General features: G+C 52.9%; 1 protein-coding gene across 1 annotated transcript; it reads right to left on the reverse strand.

Moving 5' to 3' along the window:
* Positions 1-11,979: 11,979 nt before the first annotated feature.
* On the reverse strand, positions 11,980-15,599 carry RND2 (Rho family GTPase 2). Its single transcript, XM_025440203.3, has 5 exons — positions 15,376-15,599; positions 14,804-14,891; positions 13,905-14,014; positions 13,011-13,145; positions 11,980-12,804 (listed from the first exon to the last, which is right to left on the reverse strand). The coding sequence occupies exons 1-5, from the start codon at positions 15,475-15,477 to the stop codon at positions 12,550-12,552; spliced, it is 690 nt and encodes a 229-aa protein (XP_025295988.1). The 5' UTR covers positions 15,478-15,599; the 3' UTR covers positions 11,980-12,549.
* Positions 15,600-16,394: the final 795 nt, after the last annotated feature.

Below are 16,394 nucleotides of genomic sequence, written 5' to 3' on the forward strand. Positions count from 1 at the left end.
CCAAGTGTGACTTCTTGAGGCTTACAGCTGCAGCCTTGCTCAGACCCTTTCACTGTTTCAGGTCTCATCTGCAAAATGGGGATAACAATAGTACCAACTCCAAGGATTAATTGAGGAGACCTCAGTACTACTGTATTTGCTATATAATAGCAAGGCAATACAATAACAAAATAGCTATTTATATTGCTGCCATAGCAAATTGTCACAAATCTAATGTCATCCACTTATTATCTCATAGTTCTGTAGGTCAGAAGGCCAAGTTGGCTCAACTGGTTTCTTTGTTTCAGGTTTCACAAGGCCAAAATCAAGGCAGCAGATTTATGTTCCTTTCCAAAGGCTCTGAGAATGAATCCGCTTCCAAGCTCATTTCATGTTGTTGGCCCGATTGTCCCTTGAGGTTGTGCAACTAAGAACCCCTGTTTCCTTACTAGTTGTTGGATAGAGGTCATCCTTAGCTTCTGCATTCCTAGGATCATGAACCCCTACCTACATCTTCAAAGCCAGCAAGCAACACTGGTCAAAGCTTTCTCATGTTTGGAGTCTCACTGCCGGATCTAGCTCTTGCCAGAGAAATTTCTGTTTTTAAGGGCTCAGGTAATTAAATTGTTCCCACCGGGTAATCCAGGGTGATCTCCCTATCTTAAGGTCCATAACCTGAATTGCAGCTGCAGAGCCCATTCACAACAGGACCTAGATTCGTTTTTGTTTGAATAACCAGGAGACAGGAATCTGGGGAGATTATTTTGAGATTCCTGACAGCCACTCCTATTTAACATACTTAATCCACAGATAAGAATCTGTATCATGGGATCCCTGGGTGGCACAGCGGTTTGGCGCCTGCCTTTGGCCCAGGGCGCGATCCTGGAGACCTGGGATCAAATCCCACATCGGGCTCCTGGTGCATGGAGCCTGCTTCTCTCTCTGCCTGTGTCTCTGCCTGCTTCTCTCTCTGCCTGTGTCTCTGCCTCTCTCTCTCTCTCTGTGTGTGTATGACTATCATTAATAAATAAATTTAAAAAAAAATTAAAAAAAAAATCTGTATCATTTTTTGGTCCTCACTTGTTCAGAGATTAGAGTCCTCTTAGAGGAAAAGAGAATTAAGTCCTCACACGATTTAGCACTGCCACGTTTGTAAGGAGGGTGGGTGGGCAAGAGAAGAGTGGAGAAAATGGAAGGAACTGACATCATTACATGTTTGTCTCATGCGGTCTTCATCACAGCCCTAGGAAGTGGGTATTTGTCACTCTCCTTGAAGAAGGAGAATAGGAAAGAGAAGATTTTGCTCAGAGTTTGCACAGCTAGTTAAGTGATAACCTGGAAATCTAAACCCATGCCCGGGATCCCTGGGTGGCGCAGTGGTTTGGCGCCTGCCTTTGGCCCGGGGCGCGATCCTGGAGGCCTGGGATCGAGTCCCACGTCGGGCTCCCGGTGCATGGAGCCTGCTTCTCCCTCTGCCTGTGTCTCTGCCTCTCTGTCTCTCTCTGTGTAACTATCATGAATAAATAAATAAAATCTTAAAAAAATAAATAAATAAATAAACCCATGCCCTTTCTGCTCGTCATGCAGCTTCCCAGCCACATCAGGTCACTGACCCCACTCAGAGGCCCTGGCTCAAGCCTCAGGGTAGTTTGGGGAGAGGAGCGGGTTGTTAGGGGAACTAGCACTCCAGACTCTTGCTGGCCTTGGAGGGAGGCAAGAGCATGTTTTTGCCTCCCAGCTGCAGCTCTCCTGGGAAAAGCAGCGCTGGGTAGAAACTGGTAGGATTGGCTCATAGCTGCCTGTTTCCACCTCCCTCCGGCCTCCGTCTTATGACTGCTTATCTTGCCATGACCAAAGCCTTCCAGTTCAGGGGCACCTGGCTGGCTCAGTCTGTAGAACAGGCAACCATTAATCTCTGGGTTGTGAGTTCAAGCCCTATGTTGGGTGTGAAGATTACTTGAAAGTAAACTCTTAAAAAAAAAAAAAAAAAAAAAAACTTCCAGTTCAGGCTCACCGAGGCACCACCTCGCCCTGGACTCCTGCCAGCCCGCTATCTACCCACCAGGGAGTCCATGGGTCTTGGTGGGAACAGCAAAGCGGGTGGGAAGCAAGTGCCATTGGCACAGTCTTCAGTGACAGTGACAAGCCATGGCTTGTTGGACCCTGGGGCTGAGCCAGGCCTCAGCCTTCCCAGGAATCTTGGGTGAAAGCAGGGATGACACATAAAAAGCTTTCTGTAATTATCTCTTGAGGTCTTCCAACAAATATCCCCCCGTCTGTTTTTCATGCTCTGCATAACCATTCCCGGAAGTCTGCTTCTAGCCCTGGCCTCATGATGCTTGGTTGGGTTTTAGAGTCTTATCTGATGTTGAAGTAAATCTGCTTGTTCCTTTGACCTCTGGCTTTAAGACGTCCTCCCACTTTTCCATCCCACAGTCTGGCCCTCTCGGCACTGCAGCCTGTGGGGAACTGGGTCCTGAGCCGCCTTTATCTCCTGTCACAAATGAACTTCTGCAAAGGAGCTGGAAAGGCAGGAGAAGGTGGGGGATTATCAGGCAGGTGCAGGGGAGAGGTCTAGAGGAGAGCTCTGTAGATTATCTTCCTCCTAAAAAATGCAACTAGAATCATCAACAAAGTATCAGCTCAAATACAGGTGGACAAAAAAGAAAGGAATCAGTGTTGGGGTGGTTGGAGCGGAAGGAGCCAGGCTGCCCAGAATGTATCCTGTGAAGGCTGCGAGGAGCAGATAAGAGGGCCTCAGAGGCAGGCAGCACACGGGAAGGAAGGGCAGCATGAGGGGGAACGGCAGATCCCCCCGCAGAGCTCCAGGAGAATCGGGCTTGCTAGCCAGGGACCCAGGGAGCTTGCTTATCCAAAGCTGTAGAGTGGGTGAGCCAGAGGCCCCCTTACCATACCTCGGTGATGCTTAGCTCCCTCAAACAGCTCGTAAATCTGCCCATAACAAGGAGAAAATTAAATAAATGAATCTAGGCAAATAGAAAATTAAGGAGAATGGGAGACAGCCAGCACCTGTAGAGAGCAGGGCTTGGGGAGAGCTGGGGGTCAGAGGCAGGGGGGAAGGCGACCCTCAAATGAGTCTGAATGATCAGGAAAATCTAAGCAATGAAGCAAGACCTTCCTTGAGGGTCTGGAAGGAATAGAAAAATGGAGAGAGAGTCTCCCTGCCAAGTTATGGGGAGGGACTGGCACAGATGAACTTTGGAGACCTAGTTTCAGGGACCCAGAATGATAAGGCAGTCTTGCAAGCAGCTTAGTGCAGGGATTCTCAAACCCTGATACCCTGATGGAGAATGAGGATGGGGAATAACACCACCACTAGGAACGGTCAGCTCTGTAGATATGGGGACTCATTCCCAACATCCTGAATCAGAAACCAACGGTGGTGCCCAGCCCTCTGATGCTGGAGCACACTGTTTGAGAACTGCTGGTTTAGCGGTTTAGCATAAGGGGCTGCTGGTTGGTATAAAATGTTACCCGAGGTCTATTTTTGTCTCCAGGAGAGGTGGCTCTTGGACCTCTTAAGGAAAACTAAGGTTTGTGGGCTGGTTAGGGGTTCTTATCTACAAGATTGCAGCAGCTGGCTTCAGTTGACTCTAAAACGGCCCTTTAAATAAATACAAAGCAAAGTACAAAGATTAAATTATATTAGCAGCCTAGGAGCAGAAGGGCCAGACTGCTTAAAAAAACAGCTAGAGATTTTATTAATATTTAAATTGCAGTGAAACCACAGCTGCAGCCTTTGACTCCAGCATAGAGATATGCAAATAGGGCTTTCTAAAGAAAGGCAATTTCAGACAGTCCGCAAGGTAACAAGAACAAATAAAACAAATGATTTTGTAATTTATCTTTATTGACGGATGGAGAGCAGAGTGAATAGAAAACCCTCACCTAGCGAGGGTCGGCCAGGCAGCAGCGGGCTCTGAGGGGAGAAGAGACAGCTGGCCTGGAGGGAGAAAGGCAGGCAAGACCCATCGAGTGGGGACAGGAAAGACTGAGGGACAACAAAAACAGAAGGAGGCAGATGGGAGGAGAAAGATGACTAAATTAGAAGCTAGAAGTGGGGAAAAACGGAAAGCCAGCCCTCGTTTCTGTGGACCATCTGATCTTGCCAGTTTGCGAGGGCAACAGAAGGAATAATCATTAATGACTATCATTTGCCACGTTCCTACTAAGTGACATGCACTGTTCCCAACATACAAACGGAAACGTGACACTTTGAGAGGTCGAGCAACTTGTCCAAGGTCACACAACAAAAAGAGGTGGCAAAGCCCTTTTCAGAGAAAGATTTGTGCGAGGCTAAACTGCTGGGAACCAATCTTAGGAGGTGGTGATCGAGGGAAGACCATGTGCCCAGTTCCATGGCAGCCTCTACGCATGTGCACTGCGGTTGTGGAAGGGAGGGAGAAAAGATCCATTTCTGGCTTTCAGATTGCTTGCTGTTTGATGCAGGAGGCTTGAAAGCCTCCGAAAACCCTCACAGAATTGTGCCTTCTGGTTCAGAAGCCCTCTGGGGGCTGTGTGGCCAGACCTCTGTGTGAAGCATCTTAAGCTGATCCTTGGAGCTTGGGTAGGGTTTGGGCTGGGTAAAAAGGAACCCCGGAAATTCCAGAAGGCCCAAGTAAGAACCCTGCAGCTGGCAAAACCGGGGGAAGGAGCACCTGATCCAGAAAGAGTTGGAAAAGTCTTCTGCAGATATGTTTCTCTAATACCCCCTAGCTTTCCTAAACCAGCCATCCCAAGCTGAAATCCAGCTTCTCCAATGCTTCACCTGCTACTCCCTCTCCCTGGCCACCCAATATGGGGACCTGTAGGTCCCTAAGGACCACAGAACCTCCACCAATCTTCGAGGCCAGAATCTCTCCCCCCGTAGAAAATCCCCAGAAGTTTGCTTTAATGACATCTTCCACCGGTCAGTATTTACGTATATATTCTATTTTCTCCATTTAACTAGATGGTCCTTGGGGGCAGGATTAGTAAGTATCATTTTATCTTTGTTTGGCACCCAGCCTCAATACCTGGCAGATACTTTTTTACGTACCCAATGAGGAGTTGCTGAATGAATGAGTTCAAGGATGAATTAATGGATGCATTGAGTGAAGGGCTTTTCCAACTGCCCCCTCCCCGTTCCCCCCAGGATCCCTGGAAAACCAGCCACCACATTGTGACCTCAGGAGTGCTAATTCCCTTCAATCCTTCCCACTCACTTTTCTAGAACGCTGATTTATTCCAAAAACAGTGTAAGAGATCTAAGCGTCCACGAATTATTTCCCCTTCTCAGCCCACACCTACAGATTTCCTCCTTGCCTGCAATGAAGCCTACTCCTTTGTGATTAATCAAGCCAACACCCACACAGACAGAGGACATCCATTTCCCCTACCCCTTCGTCCTCCAGCAAGGGCCCCTCCAGGCTGGACAGTCAAGACAGATAAACTGCTGCCGCCATCACTGGAGACATAATTATGATGTTCATGATCATCTCTTTGCAAGTTCAAAGCACTGGCACAACTATTATTTCTCCCGCCTCACTTGTTCCCTCGGAGATGGCCAGGGTAAAAATTGTTATTCCCACTTTAGAGGTGATAAAACTGAGGTCCTTGTCAAAGTGAATTGGTGGCAGAGCTGGAACTAACTAGCCTGGGACTCCCTATTCATTAGAACACAGATGGAAATGCCCTCATTATTTGTCTGGACTGTGTCTGGAAGAGAGGGAGTGTGGACTCTGGTTGGGTGGGGATAGGGGCCAGAGAAGATAAAAGAAAGTTTGTGACCCTGTAAAGGTTTCTTTCTCTGCAATGCTGCAGCAGTTGACACTGGTTAATTCCAAAAGAGTTTTGTTTTGTCTTATTTTGTTTTAAAAACGTTACCACATGTCCTAGATTAGGGAAGGGGGGTGAGGAGGTGAATCTGAAGGTAATACAGACACACAGGTAAGCAGAAGTCTGCCTTCTTCTCCCAAAAACGACATAGAAGCAAATGGCTGTGTGTATTAGCAAGAGGAGCTCAAACTACAACTTATATGAGTCTTCCCAGCTCTTAGAATAAAGATAAAATAAATTGTGCCACACAGGTGTAAAATCTTTCCACAGGGGCCCATGGAGGGGAGCCCCTCCCTAGTGGCCTGAGGGATCCTGGGGGCTGTCTCAGAGACCTCTGCAGCTGCCAAGATAAGAAGCCTGCTGGTGGGATCATCCCCAAGCTCTGAAAAGCCATGGAAACAAAGATTTGTGCTGTGGCCACATCTGGTTTCAAACCAAATGCCAGAGACATTAAGAAAAAAAAAAAAAAAAATCCCAAAGATAGGATCCCAGGGCTGTGCTGGGGAAAGCAGAGATGATCTCTCCTGTCTTCTCCTCTGTGCTAAATAAAGCACAGGGCTTGTCCCTTGTCACTTCAATCTCAGGCCAGCCCTGGGCTTTTCAGCCTTTAGCCCAACACCAGCCTCCATGACTCCTGGACTCTGTGGAGGCCTCAGCAGCCTCCCTGTGCCACTGGAGGCCAAGGGTGCAGAGATGGGCAGAGGGGTATGATACCCAAGCCCAGAGAGGTGGTGGCTGTGCAACATGGTGACTGCGCTAAATGCCATGGAACTGTATACCTCGAAGTGGTTAATTGTATGTTATATGAATTTCGCCCCAGTTAAAAAAATCTGCGCTGCTCTGGTTGCCGTTTGGGGGTGGGGTGAGAAGCCGCCCAGGCTCCCTATGAGGGCTAAGGCTCCCTGCAGGGAGTGGCAGTGAGCAACCAAGGGAAGGCGGGTCTGCCCCCCACCCCAATCCTTCTCCAGGACCAGATGGGAACTGAGGCTAGGGAAAAAGGCGCCCAACGGGGCAGCTCAGGGGTCTGGGCAGAAGAGAGGCACTCAGGGAAAGCCTGGAGGCTGCAGCCGCCGCTCATTTGCATCATAAGTGATTGGTTTTCCCTGCTCGTCCCTCATTAGGACACAATGGACAGTTGTGTGCTGGTGCAGCAGATCTATTTACCAAGGCAGTGAAGACACAGAGCAAGAGTGACCGACGGGCCAGAGAGGGTGGGGGTGGGGGTGGCCGCCTCCCCTCCCCTGCACCCTCCAGCCCCTGGGACTCACCTTTTCACACACTGAGCAGGGCTCTTAGAGAGTTAAGCCAGCTCCCTCATTTTACAGATGGGGAGACTGAGGCAGGAAGAGGGGAGGAAGCTTCTGAGGTCAAGTTCACGACAGAACTGGGGTTTCGAAATCTACCCCCTAGATTCTAGCCTTTCGTTTGGGGACTCCCTCCACTTGCCTGCAGTACCTTCTGCATCCCCACTGTGGTCCCTTCCCTTCTATTCCAGGCCTGGGCTGCCATCAGTCTTCTCTCTGTTCCTGCCCCTCTTCAGATCTTTCCTTCCCGATTTCCAGGCAGCCAGGATAATTACTAAACTTCTAATTAACCCCTGCCCTAACAAGGGTGGGGCTGGCAGGAGATGCAGCAATTTTTAAATGGTCTTGGTGTGTTTAGGGGATAGTTGGGGGGGGGGGGAGAACTGATATGTGTTGGACCTATTATAAAGCAGGCACTAGGACAGATATTTGACATAGTTTATCTCATTTCATCTTTTTTTTTTAAAGATTTTAAGAGAAAGAGCATGAATTGGGGGGGAGGGGCAGAGGAACAGGCAGACTCCCCGCTGAGCAGGGAGCCGGAATGGCAGGGGCTGCATCCCAAGACCCAGGATCATGACCTGAGCCAAAGGCAGACGTTTAACCTACTGAGCTGCCCAGGCACCCCTCTGCTCATTTCATCTTTTCAGTCTTGCAAGGTAGGTGTTCTTGGAGACCAGAAGAGTAGGAGAGGCTCAGAGAGGTTGGAAAACACGGAGGGAAACACCCAGCTGGCAATTGTAGCTATCCAACTCAGAAATCCCTGTTCTTCTACCATACACCCTGGCATGGGGGCTAAAGCGGGGTACGGGGCCCACCGATTCTGGGCTCCTGGGAGGCACAACTGAAGGAGCCCCCTGCTTTGTCACTCCCCCTAAGCTGCACTTGCCTTTCCCCACAACCCTCTCTACCTTCTGGCTCCCATCTTCTTCTGGGCCCCTTCTGCCTGGTGGTGAAATCTCACAAATGCAAACTTAGGCCCATGGGGGTTCAGGGAGATGGCCAATCCAGAGGGAGAACCTGAACAAATCTAGCTCCAGACCCTGGAGGTCTCGCTCCTGCTGCCACCGGTTCCCTGTCTGCCCCTCCCCTCTGTGGGTCAAACTCGCCAGCATCTGCGTCTGTCTCATTGTGCTCTGGGGGAAGGGGTGGGGGTGAGTGGGTGTCTGTGTGTACGAACATAAGGCCTCCGGGTTCATTCTGACACTGAATGAAAAACTCACCAATTATTCGTCCAATCTCATTAATATGCAGACAGACATCTGTTATTTAGGAGTCAACAGCAGAGGCATTTTCATGGGGGGAGGGGCACTCACGCACATGCCCCTTGTTCCTTGGGCTGCTGGGGGTGGGCAGCTGCTGGGGAGCCTCCCCTCTCTCTGACCCTCACCCCCACCCACAAGGAGAGGGTGTAGAGGATTTACTAGAGATGGAGACAGACCTGGGAATTCAGCTGGAAGGGGGAAGTTGGGAGAGGGGCTGCACTGTGTAGAAGGAACTCTTTTGTTGGTAGAGAGGGAAAGGGTTGGGTGGAGGGGTGGGGTGGAGGAGCCCAAGAACCCCTTTCTTGTGGAAGCAAGTGTGGAGGAGGTGGAGACAGCGGTACCAGGATTGTCTGCCAGGGTCCTGGTGCCCACTGGGAACCTTGGGGACATGAGTCCTTTCCCCTCACTTCCCTCAGCCTGCAGGACCAGTCTGAGTGTACCTGGGGTGAGGTCACCATGGCAACGTGGGGTTCTCACCCAGAGACTTCAGAAAAGTTTATGGGGCGGGGTGGGGGGGCTTAGAAAAATGGGGAGCAAAGGACCTCAGCCTTTGGAGGAGTCATTAAAGCTCCCTCTGGCCCTCAGGATAGATGTGGGAACAACACACAGAGGCCTCCCCCTTCCTGTCTTTTGGCCTGCCTCCAGCCTTTGAATCCTGAGCACCAGTAGTCCCCTCCAAGAGGCCTTTCCTGGTTCCTTGGGGCAGGCTCAGAAGCAGTCTGGCCTGGAAGTCAAAGCTGTAAGGAATAAAGGTTGACACCAGCTCAGCCACCTATCGAGGGTCACAGCTCCTCTACATCTCTTCTCCTCTGACTCTTCCTCAACAACACAGTGCAGTGTATGTGGTGATCAGCTTTTTTCCAGGTGTGAAAGCTGAGGTACAGATGGTGTAGAACCTCACTGAAGGCTCCCCAGGGAGGAAATGGCAGAGCTGAACCCCAGGCCCTCGGCTTCCAAATCTCCATTTCTTTCTGCAGAGGGTCCCTTTGGGAAAGCCTGGAGTCCCCAGGGGATGACCAAGTCCCCTACCACCCCTACCCTCGCCCCTTCCTTCTCCCTCCTCCCTCCAGGGCAGGCTGATTGTGGGGTTAAGAAACTCTGGCAGCATCACAGCATGATTAGTTGTTTATTTCATTAAATGATTAACGAGGCTACATTGTTTCCTAAACGGGTGTCTAATTTGTGGGGGAAACAGCTGCAGAGGAGGAAGCTGGGTCTGACTCCTGCATCTGGGGTGGGGGTGGGGGTGGGGGTGAAGTCCTCTCCCTCCAGCATGCAGGGGCCTCTGAGGATCTAGAAACAGCCCCCCATTCCCTCCTTCCACTCATCAAGCAAGCGACTAGGTCCAGCAGCACAGCCCCCTCCCCAGAAATCAAATGTCTGGCAACCCAGACCTGCAGAGGAGACCACAATCTCTTCCCGGTGGTATTAGAAATGTATTAAACTTTGGGGGTTCCCCTCACTGATTTATTTTCCTAATTATGTTTGCTTTAGGCGGATATTGAAATGCATCTGCATTCCCTGAGTGAGGCAGGAAGAGGGCAGTTGGGAGAAGAGAGGGGCACAAATGCTCTGCACTTTGGAGGCTATAGGCTTGGATCTGCTTTGTATCAAAGTCCAAAGTGTAGAAAAAAAGCCATGGCCCCAAATCCTGGATTGATAGTGTGGCAGGTCCCTGGGAAGGGGTGTGTGTGTGTTGGCGGGGGTGAGGGGTCAGTCCTCTGGGACCAGACTGAGAGCCACCTAGCTGGGCCCCAACCCTCTCCAGCACCCTTCATCCAGGACTTGGGGTCCTGGGAGAGGGTCTTAGAGTCAGCTTCTAACCTCAGTTTGGGTGCCCAGTACCCTCAAAGTGGTGTCCCAGAACCCTTGGGGAGATTAGCTGAGATGGACCAGGACTGGGTGCTGTAGCAGAGGGAGGGAAAGGGGGGTGGTCTGATAGGCCAGCAAGCAGTGGGTTGGGATTTCCTTTCCTCTCAAGATGGGGCGGTAGCATAGGGAAAGAGGAGCTGTGTTAAATGACACATCTCCAAGCCAAATCCCCCAGCCCTCATCACCTCAGCAGATACCTATCTATCCCAAACCTGGTCACTTCATTCTCTGTTTGAAATCCCTGGTGCCTCCTCACATCCTCAAGATGAAGTCCTGGTTCCTTCTTGGGCCTTGCAGTGGCCCTGATGTACCTTTCCAGCCATATCTTCTGCCCTCCTTGCCATGGCCGCCCCCACCATGGCACACTCTTTCTCATTGCCACGTGTTTGCACATGCTATACCCTCTGCCCAGAATGCCTTTCCTACCCCTCCCCTGCCTGGTAAACAAACTCCTCTTCAACCCTTAGTACCCGGCTCAGAGGACGGTCACCTGAGGCTCTGAGGAGCTCCCACAAGAAAGCCCTGCCAGGGATCCCTGGGTGGCGCAGCGGTTTGGCGCCTGCCTTTGGCCCAGGGCGCAATCCTGGAGATCCGGGATCAAATCCCACGTCAGGCTCCCGGTGCATGGAGCCTGCTTCTCCCTCTGCCTGTGTCTCTGCCTCTCTCTCTCTCACTGTGTGCCTATCATGAATAAATAAAAAAAAATTAAAAAAAAAAAAAAAAAAAAAAAAGAAAGCCCTGCCATACCTAGGGTACCTCTCTTCCCTGTTGGGCTGGCCTCCAGAGCACAGAGACTGGTCCTTTCAGAACCACAAGCCGGTGTCTGGCACACAGTTCATTGCTCAGTACGTATCTGCTGAATGAATGAGGGAAGGATGGGCTGTGAATTCGGGGGAACCCAGCAGATGGGAGGATGAGGTTTGTGTTCTCGCCCAGAGTGTGTCAGGGAGAACTGGCTGGGGCTGGGGGAGGGGATGGCCAGGGATGGTTCCTGGGGGAGAATGTCACCGAAAAGAGGCCAATGGGACCAGAGCCAGGGAGGGAGTACAGGACAATGTGAAACCAGACTCCCAAGAAAACAGACCAGCACTGTCTTTCCTGACAACAAGAGCTCTGGCCAGCCCCTCCACCGGCTTTCCTCCTCTCCAGGGTTGGGGTAGGGGGACTGTGACCTTAACTCACAGCTGATGTTCCCTCCAAAATCATCAAGGAGCTCAAGCTGGAAATGAGAACCCCTACCCTCACCTCCAAGGAAACCCCAGAATCAAACTACTGTCCCCTTGGGTAACTTCACTGCCCTGAAGAGTCAGCTTCTGTGACGTAGAGGATTTTGATACTTTCCTTACCCTCATGGCTCCTAGGGCACCAGCAGATTCCAAGCTTGGGCTGGAGATGGTGTACCAGGGGCCTAGACCACTTCAGCGGGACCCCTCCCACACTAGCAGGAGGCCTCAGCTGGGCTGAGGCCTGGATTGCATGTTAGACCACTTTAATACCCCCTAATTGCTTTGGGATTGTCTGGCTCATTGAGATAGATATTCCCCCAATCTCTCACTCCCCCACCTCTGGTTCCCAAAAGGACACTGCTAATCTGACCATGGCCTTTTTTCTCTATGGGCAGAGACAAGAAAAGTTCTTCCTGAAGCCTAACTTTTCCCTCCTGCTGCTAGAAAGTGGTAGAGTGGGTTTTTACAAAGCAACAAAACTAAAGCCACAGCCGATTTCCATGGACATGGGCTTTATTTGGGGACAGTTGGGGGAAGGGATCAAGGGAGAGCTAGGATGGTGGGGTGGGCTGGTGGGGGAGGGGTTCCTCAACTTGTTTTAATTTAGTGCATGTGGCCTGGAGGTTAGGTTGAGTGAGAACAGCCATGGGAGGGAACGGGGTAGAGGGGGAGAGGCGAAGGGAAGGTCACAGATGGACACTTTCCTTAGAGAAGGAAGCCAAGGCCAGGCTATGGGTTCTGGGGGTGGGGAGGGAAGGCACCCTTCGTATATTAAGACTCAGCCAAAGTCACTGCTTGATGCCAGCTTCCCCAACCCCCTCCAGCCCAGCTCCCAGCCCAGATGCCTGTCCTGCTGGCTTCCTCCACTTCCTGTAGGGAGGAGGGGGGTGAGGATGTGGAGAATGGTGGCACCCTTCTGCCTCCAGCTCTCCTGCCCAGGAGAATCGCTCACTCAGCCTGGCCTGAAGTCCCTGCCAGCGTCAGGCGGTCAGGAAGCCAGGTGCAGCAGGGGGAACACTTGTGCCCTTCACCACCCCTCCTCACACTCTGCCCCACCCTGGCCCCTCACATGAGGTTGCAGCTCTTGGCTCGATCCTTGTGTATCTCGCTCTCGGTCCCGGGCCCCCGGTCCGGCCGGCCTGCCAGCTGAGCAGATCTCTGCAGTCCACGGCGTGAGTCAGTACGACGCAGCTGCCTATGGCCACGGCCAAGGGATGCCACTGTAGCCACATGGAAGACATCCCTGACGCTGCGCTCAGACGACCGGGAGGAGCACTCCACGTAGGACACAGCCCCTACCTGCTTGGCCAGCACAGTGCCCTGGAAGGATGGAGTGAATAGAGGAAGTTATGGGGCAAGGGGCAGGGAGGCTGGGTGGGGTGGGGTGGAAGTATTATCAAGGAATCCAGTCAGAGGTCAGAGGCTGAGCAAGGGATGAACCAAGTAGGATGTTATCAAATCAGAGATGGAGAGGGGCAGAAGTGAAAGGTCCAGGCTGGGGCTAGGTCAGAGGTCAAGAGTCCCACCTGCTCATGTGTAACTGGGATAAGCCTCTGCTTGGACAGCTCCCTCAGTGTGGCCAGGTCGGTGCGCATATCCAGTTTACAGCCAACCAGCACAACCTTGGCATTGGGGCAAAACTCCTGAGTCTCCCCTTGCCACTATTTGGGGGAAGAAAACAGTTATGGAGGGATAGGAGGAGGCACACGGTGAACTCTTGCTCTGGGCCAGGAGAACACCCTTCCTCACATCATGCAGAAACCATGCACCCCTCTGGACTCTCCCATGTGAGCAGGAAGGTACGAATGGTGGGCCTGGGCTGGAAGCAGGATGGGGTATAGGAAAGGGAAGGGAGAGAAGGACTGTGGTCCTGGATCGCAGGGTCCTGCTTCTACCTCAGTGACCAGGAAGGGTCTACCAGCCTGAAACCTTCCCATTCCCAACCCCTTCCCCAAATTTGTTCCCAAGAACAGACCAATCACCTCCCCTCCTCCCCCACTACAGCTGCTTTAGTGGACTTCTGTCCTTTCAACATGGGCTTTTCTCATTTTTTTCTCATGGAAATGGAGGCCTGGAGAGGAGACCACAGGGTTCTCCAGAGCTCCTGGAGCAGCATTCCCAATCCCTCCATCTGGTGTTCCCACACCCAAGGAGATGGGGAGGATAGATAAGGAATCTCTTGAGTTCTTCTCCCTGTCCTCCTCTGTCTCCCCCAGGTGCTGAATCCAGCTCTGAGGGCAGACTTCCAGGAAGCGGGGGTGGGAAGAATGGGCAGGATAGAGAAGGATGAGAGAGCTTCACACATTCTCCAGCTGATGACCATGCCCCAGGCATCACTCTTTCCTCTTGGCCCATGCTGTGTCAGGACCATCCTTTCTGGTCCCCCTGAGTCTAACCATCCTGCTTCCCCAGGCTCCCACCTTCTTGAGGACACTGTCCAGTGTTTCTGGTCGGCTAATGTCGAAGCAGATGAGCACAGCATCTGAATCAGGATAGGCCAGGGGTCGGACGTTATCATAGTAAGAGGAACCTGAGAGAACACAGGGAGGGAGGAGACAGATGAGGGTCCTGAGTGGGTGGGTGGCCTGGAAAGGAATGGGAGACCTTACCAATCCTGGTCAAGGGTTGCTAGGAGTGGAGAATGGAAAGAGCAGTCAGTTATTGATACCATCAAGGAGTCTGGGTTTCTCCAAGGATGGGAATAGGCAAAGGTGAGGTTAGATGGCAGAGAACAGCTCTCCACTTCCCTAAGGGCTTCTTTAAAAGTAATCATTCTTCATCTTCTCTGAGTCTTTGAGAAGCTCATGAAATCTCTCCACATTCTCAAAAGTTTGCATGTGCTTTCTGGGCTTTGACAGACGTCTTCTAAAGCCCTCCAGGGGAGCCGAGATTTAAAAAAACAAAAACCTTCTTTTTTGGAGGAGGGGAGGGGCAGAGCTCTCCCACTCACTTGGGACATCTCAGATTTCTATACTTCAGTCTATAGAAGCAGTTCCCCACCCCTCAAACAAATTCTGTCTTTTCTAAACCCAGCTCTATTTCCTGAGAAACATGTTCCAAAATAAATCCATTCCTCCCAACTTTCCCAGGTAAGCAAGCTGAGAGGATCGAATACTGGGCTTTCTCTCCCTTAGGACAAGGTTTCTATGTGTCTCTGCAAACTCTGCCTCAGTTTCTCTGGTTTTAAGCAGAACATTGATTTTCCTTCCTCCTAAAATTGGTTGGATGGGCTGGGCTTACCTGGAGCCTAAGAGTCTAGCCAAGGGAGGGGCGAGGGTAGGAGCCTAGGAAGTCAGGGTGACCCCAGGGACTTGGCTACCTGAAGTGTCCCACATGTTGAGCTCAATGCGGCGCTTGTCGATCTCAAAGCTCGCGGTGTAGTTCTCAAACACGGTGGGGACATAACTCTGCAGAGAGGGATGGGTCAAGATGTGATCCTCCAGTCTTCAAGCCAGACAAATGCCCTCCTCACTCCCACACATCTTCCAGCCCAGCCCCTGGACGCAAGTTGGTCTGGTGTTGGGCAAAGAGGAGATCCCGGGAGCGGCTGTCTCAGCGGAATGTCTGCTAGGCTCCCAGACCCCCTCCCGGTCCCTTCGGCCCCTAGTTCTTCCCCTCTCCGATGCCCAGGACCCCCGACATTCCCCTAGCGTCCCCTCCTGGATCTCTGGTTCTCCCAAACCCCACTCATCTCGCCCTGCTCCCAAATCCCTCCCACCCCAATCCTCTGCAGTCCCCCGGAGCCCCCAACGCCTCCCTCGGTCCCCGGTCCTCCGAACCCCTCTCTCTCGACCCTGGTTACCCCGGCACCCATTTCGGTTCGTCCCCTAGGGCCCTGATCACCCACCCTCGCGGCCTCAGCGCCCTCCTCCCAAGACGCGGGTCCCTCACCCCGGGGTAGGCGTCCTTGGCGAACACCTGCAGCAGCGCCGTCTTGCCGCACTCCGCGTCCCCCACCACCACGATCTTGCAGCGGCCGCTCTGCCCCTCCATAGTCCCGGCTACGCGCCGGCCCCCTGCGCAGCCCCCCTCCGGGGCCCCGCTGCCGCCTCCCCCGCCGCTGCAGCTGCAGCCGCTCGGGCCGCCGACACCGGCATCTCGCGGGCCCGCGCCGAGCCCCCGCCCGGGGCCGCGGCCCCCCCTCCGCCCCGCCCCCCTCCGCCCCGCCCCCAGCCCGACAGCCGCGCCCCCGGCCCCGCCTCCCGCCCGCGCAGCCTAGGGGGCGGGGCCCAGAGGAGTGGGGCGGGGCCCGGGGAAGCCGAGGGCCCGGAGCAGGGTTCCAGCGCGCGGGGCGGGGGGTCTGGGGAGCCCCTGCGGGTTTGGGGCGGGCCAAGCCAGGTTGATTTGAGTGTTTTGACTTCTTTGGAGAGGGGCGCGGGGCAGAGTTCCGGTGAAGTTCTGAGGGGTAGGGTGAAAGCAAACGCGCGAGGCTCGGGCCTTGTGCGTGCCCACGCGTGCACGCCGGTGTGCTAGTGCGGACACGCGCGGGGGCAGCCATCCGCTTCCTGAACAGGAGGGGACGCGAGATGGCAGGGGAAGGAGGGAGTCTTTTTGGTTCGATCTTACTCCCTTCTCTCTCATCGTCCCGGCAGGGAGTCTTGGGGATACGAAGGTATTGACTCCAACACACCCACCCGGTCAATGGTGACATCATGGCTTTCCGTCCCCATGGCAACGAACGTCATAGTCTGGGGCCGGGGTGGCTTCACCGCGGGCCTGGACTAGCAGGGAAGTGTGGACTGAGTTTTTCTCCAGCCGAGACCAGGGTGGAAAGTTTCGGGTGAACTGCGTCCTCTGGTGGATACTTTGGGGAGACAGAGATGGGGAGGAAGAGGATAATAGAACTGTCCACGATGACAGCCTTGCCGGAGCCAGAGACAAGCTCTAAGGTCATTTAAGACTTGATCCGA

This window comes from Canis lupus, chromosome 9, assembly GCF_003254725.2.
Source record: "Canis lupus dingo isolate Sandy chromosome 9, ASM325472v2, whole genome shotgun sequence".
NCBI classification, from domain to species: Eukaryota; Metazoa; Chordata; class Mammalia; order Carnivora; family Canidae; genus Canis; species Canis lupus.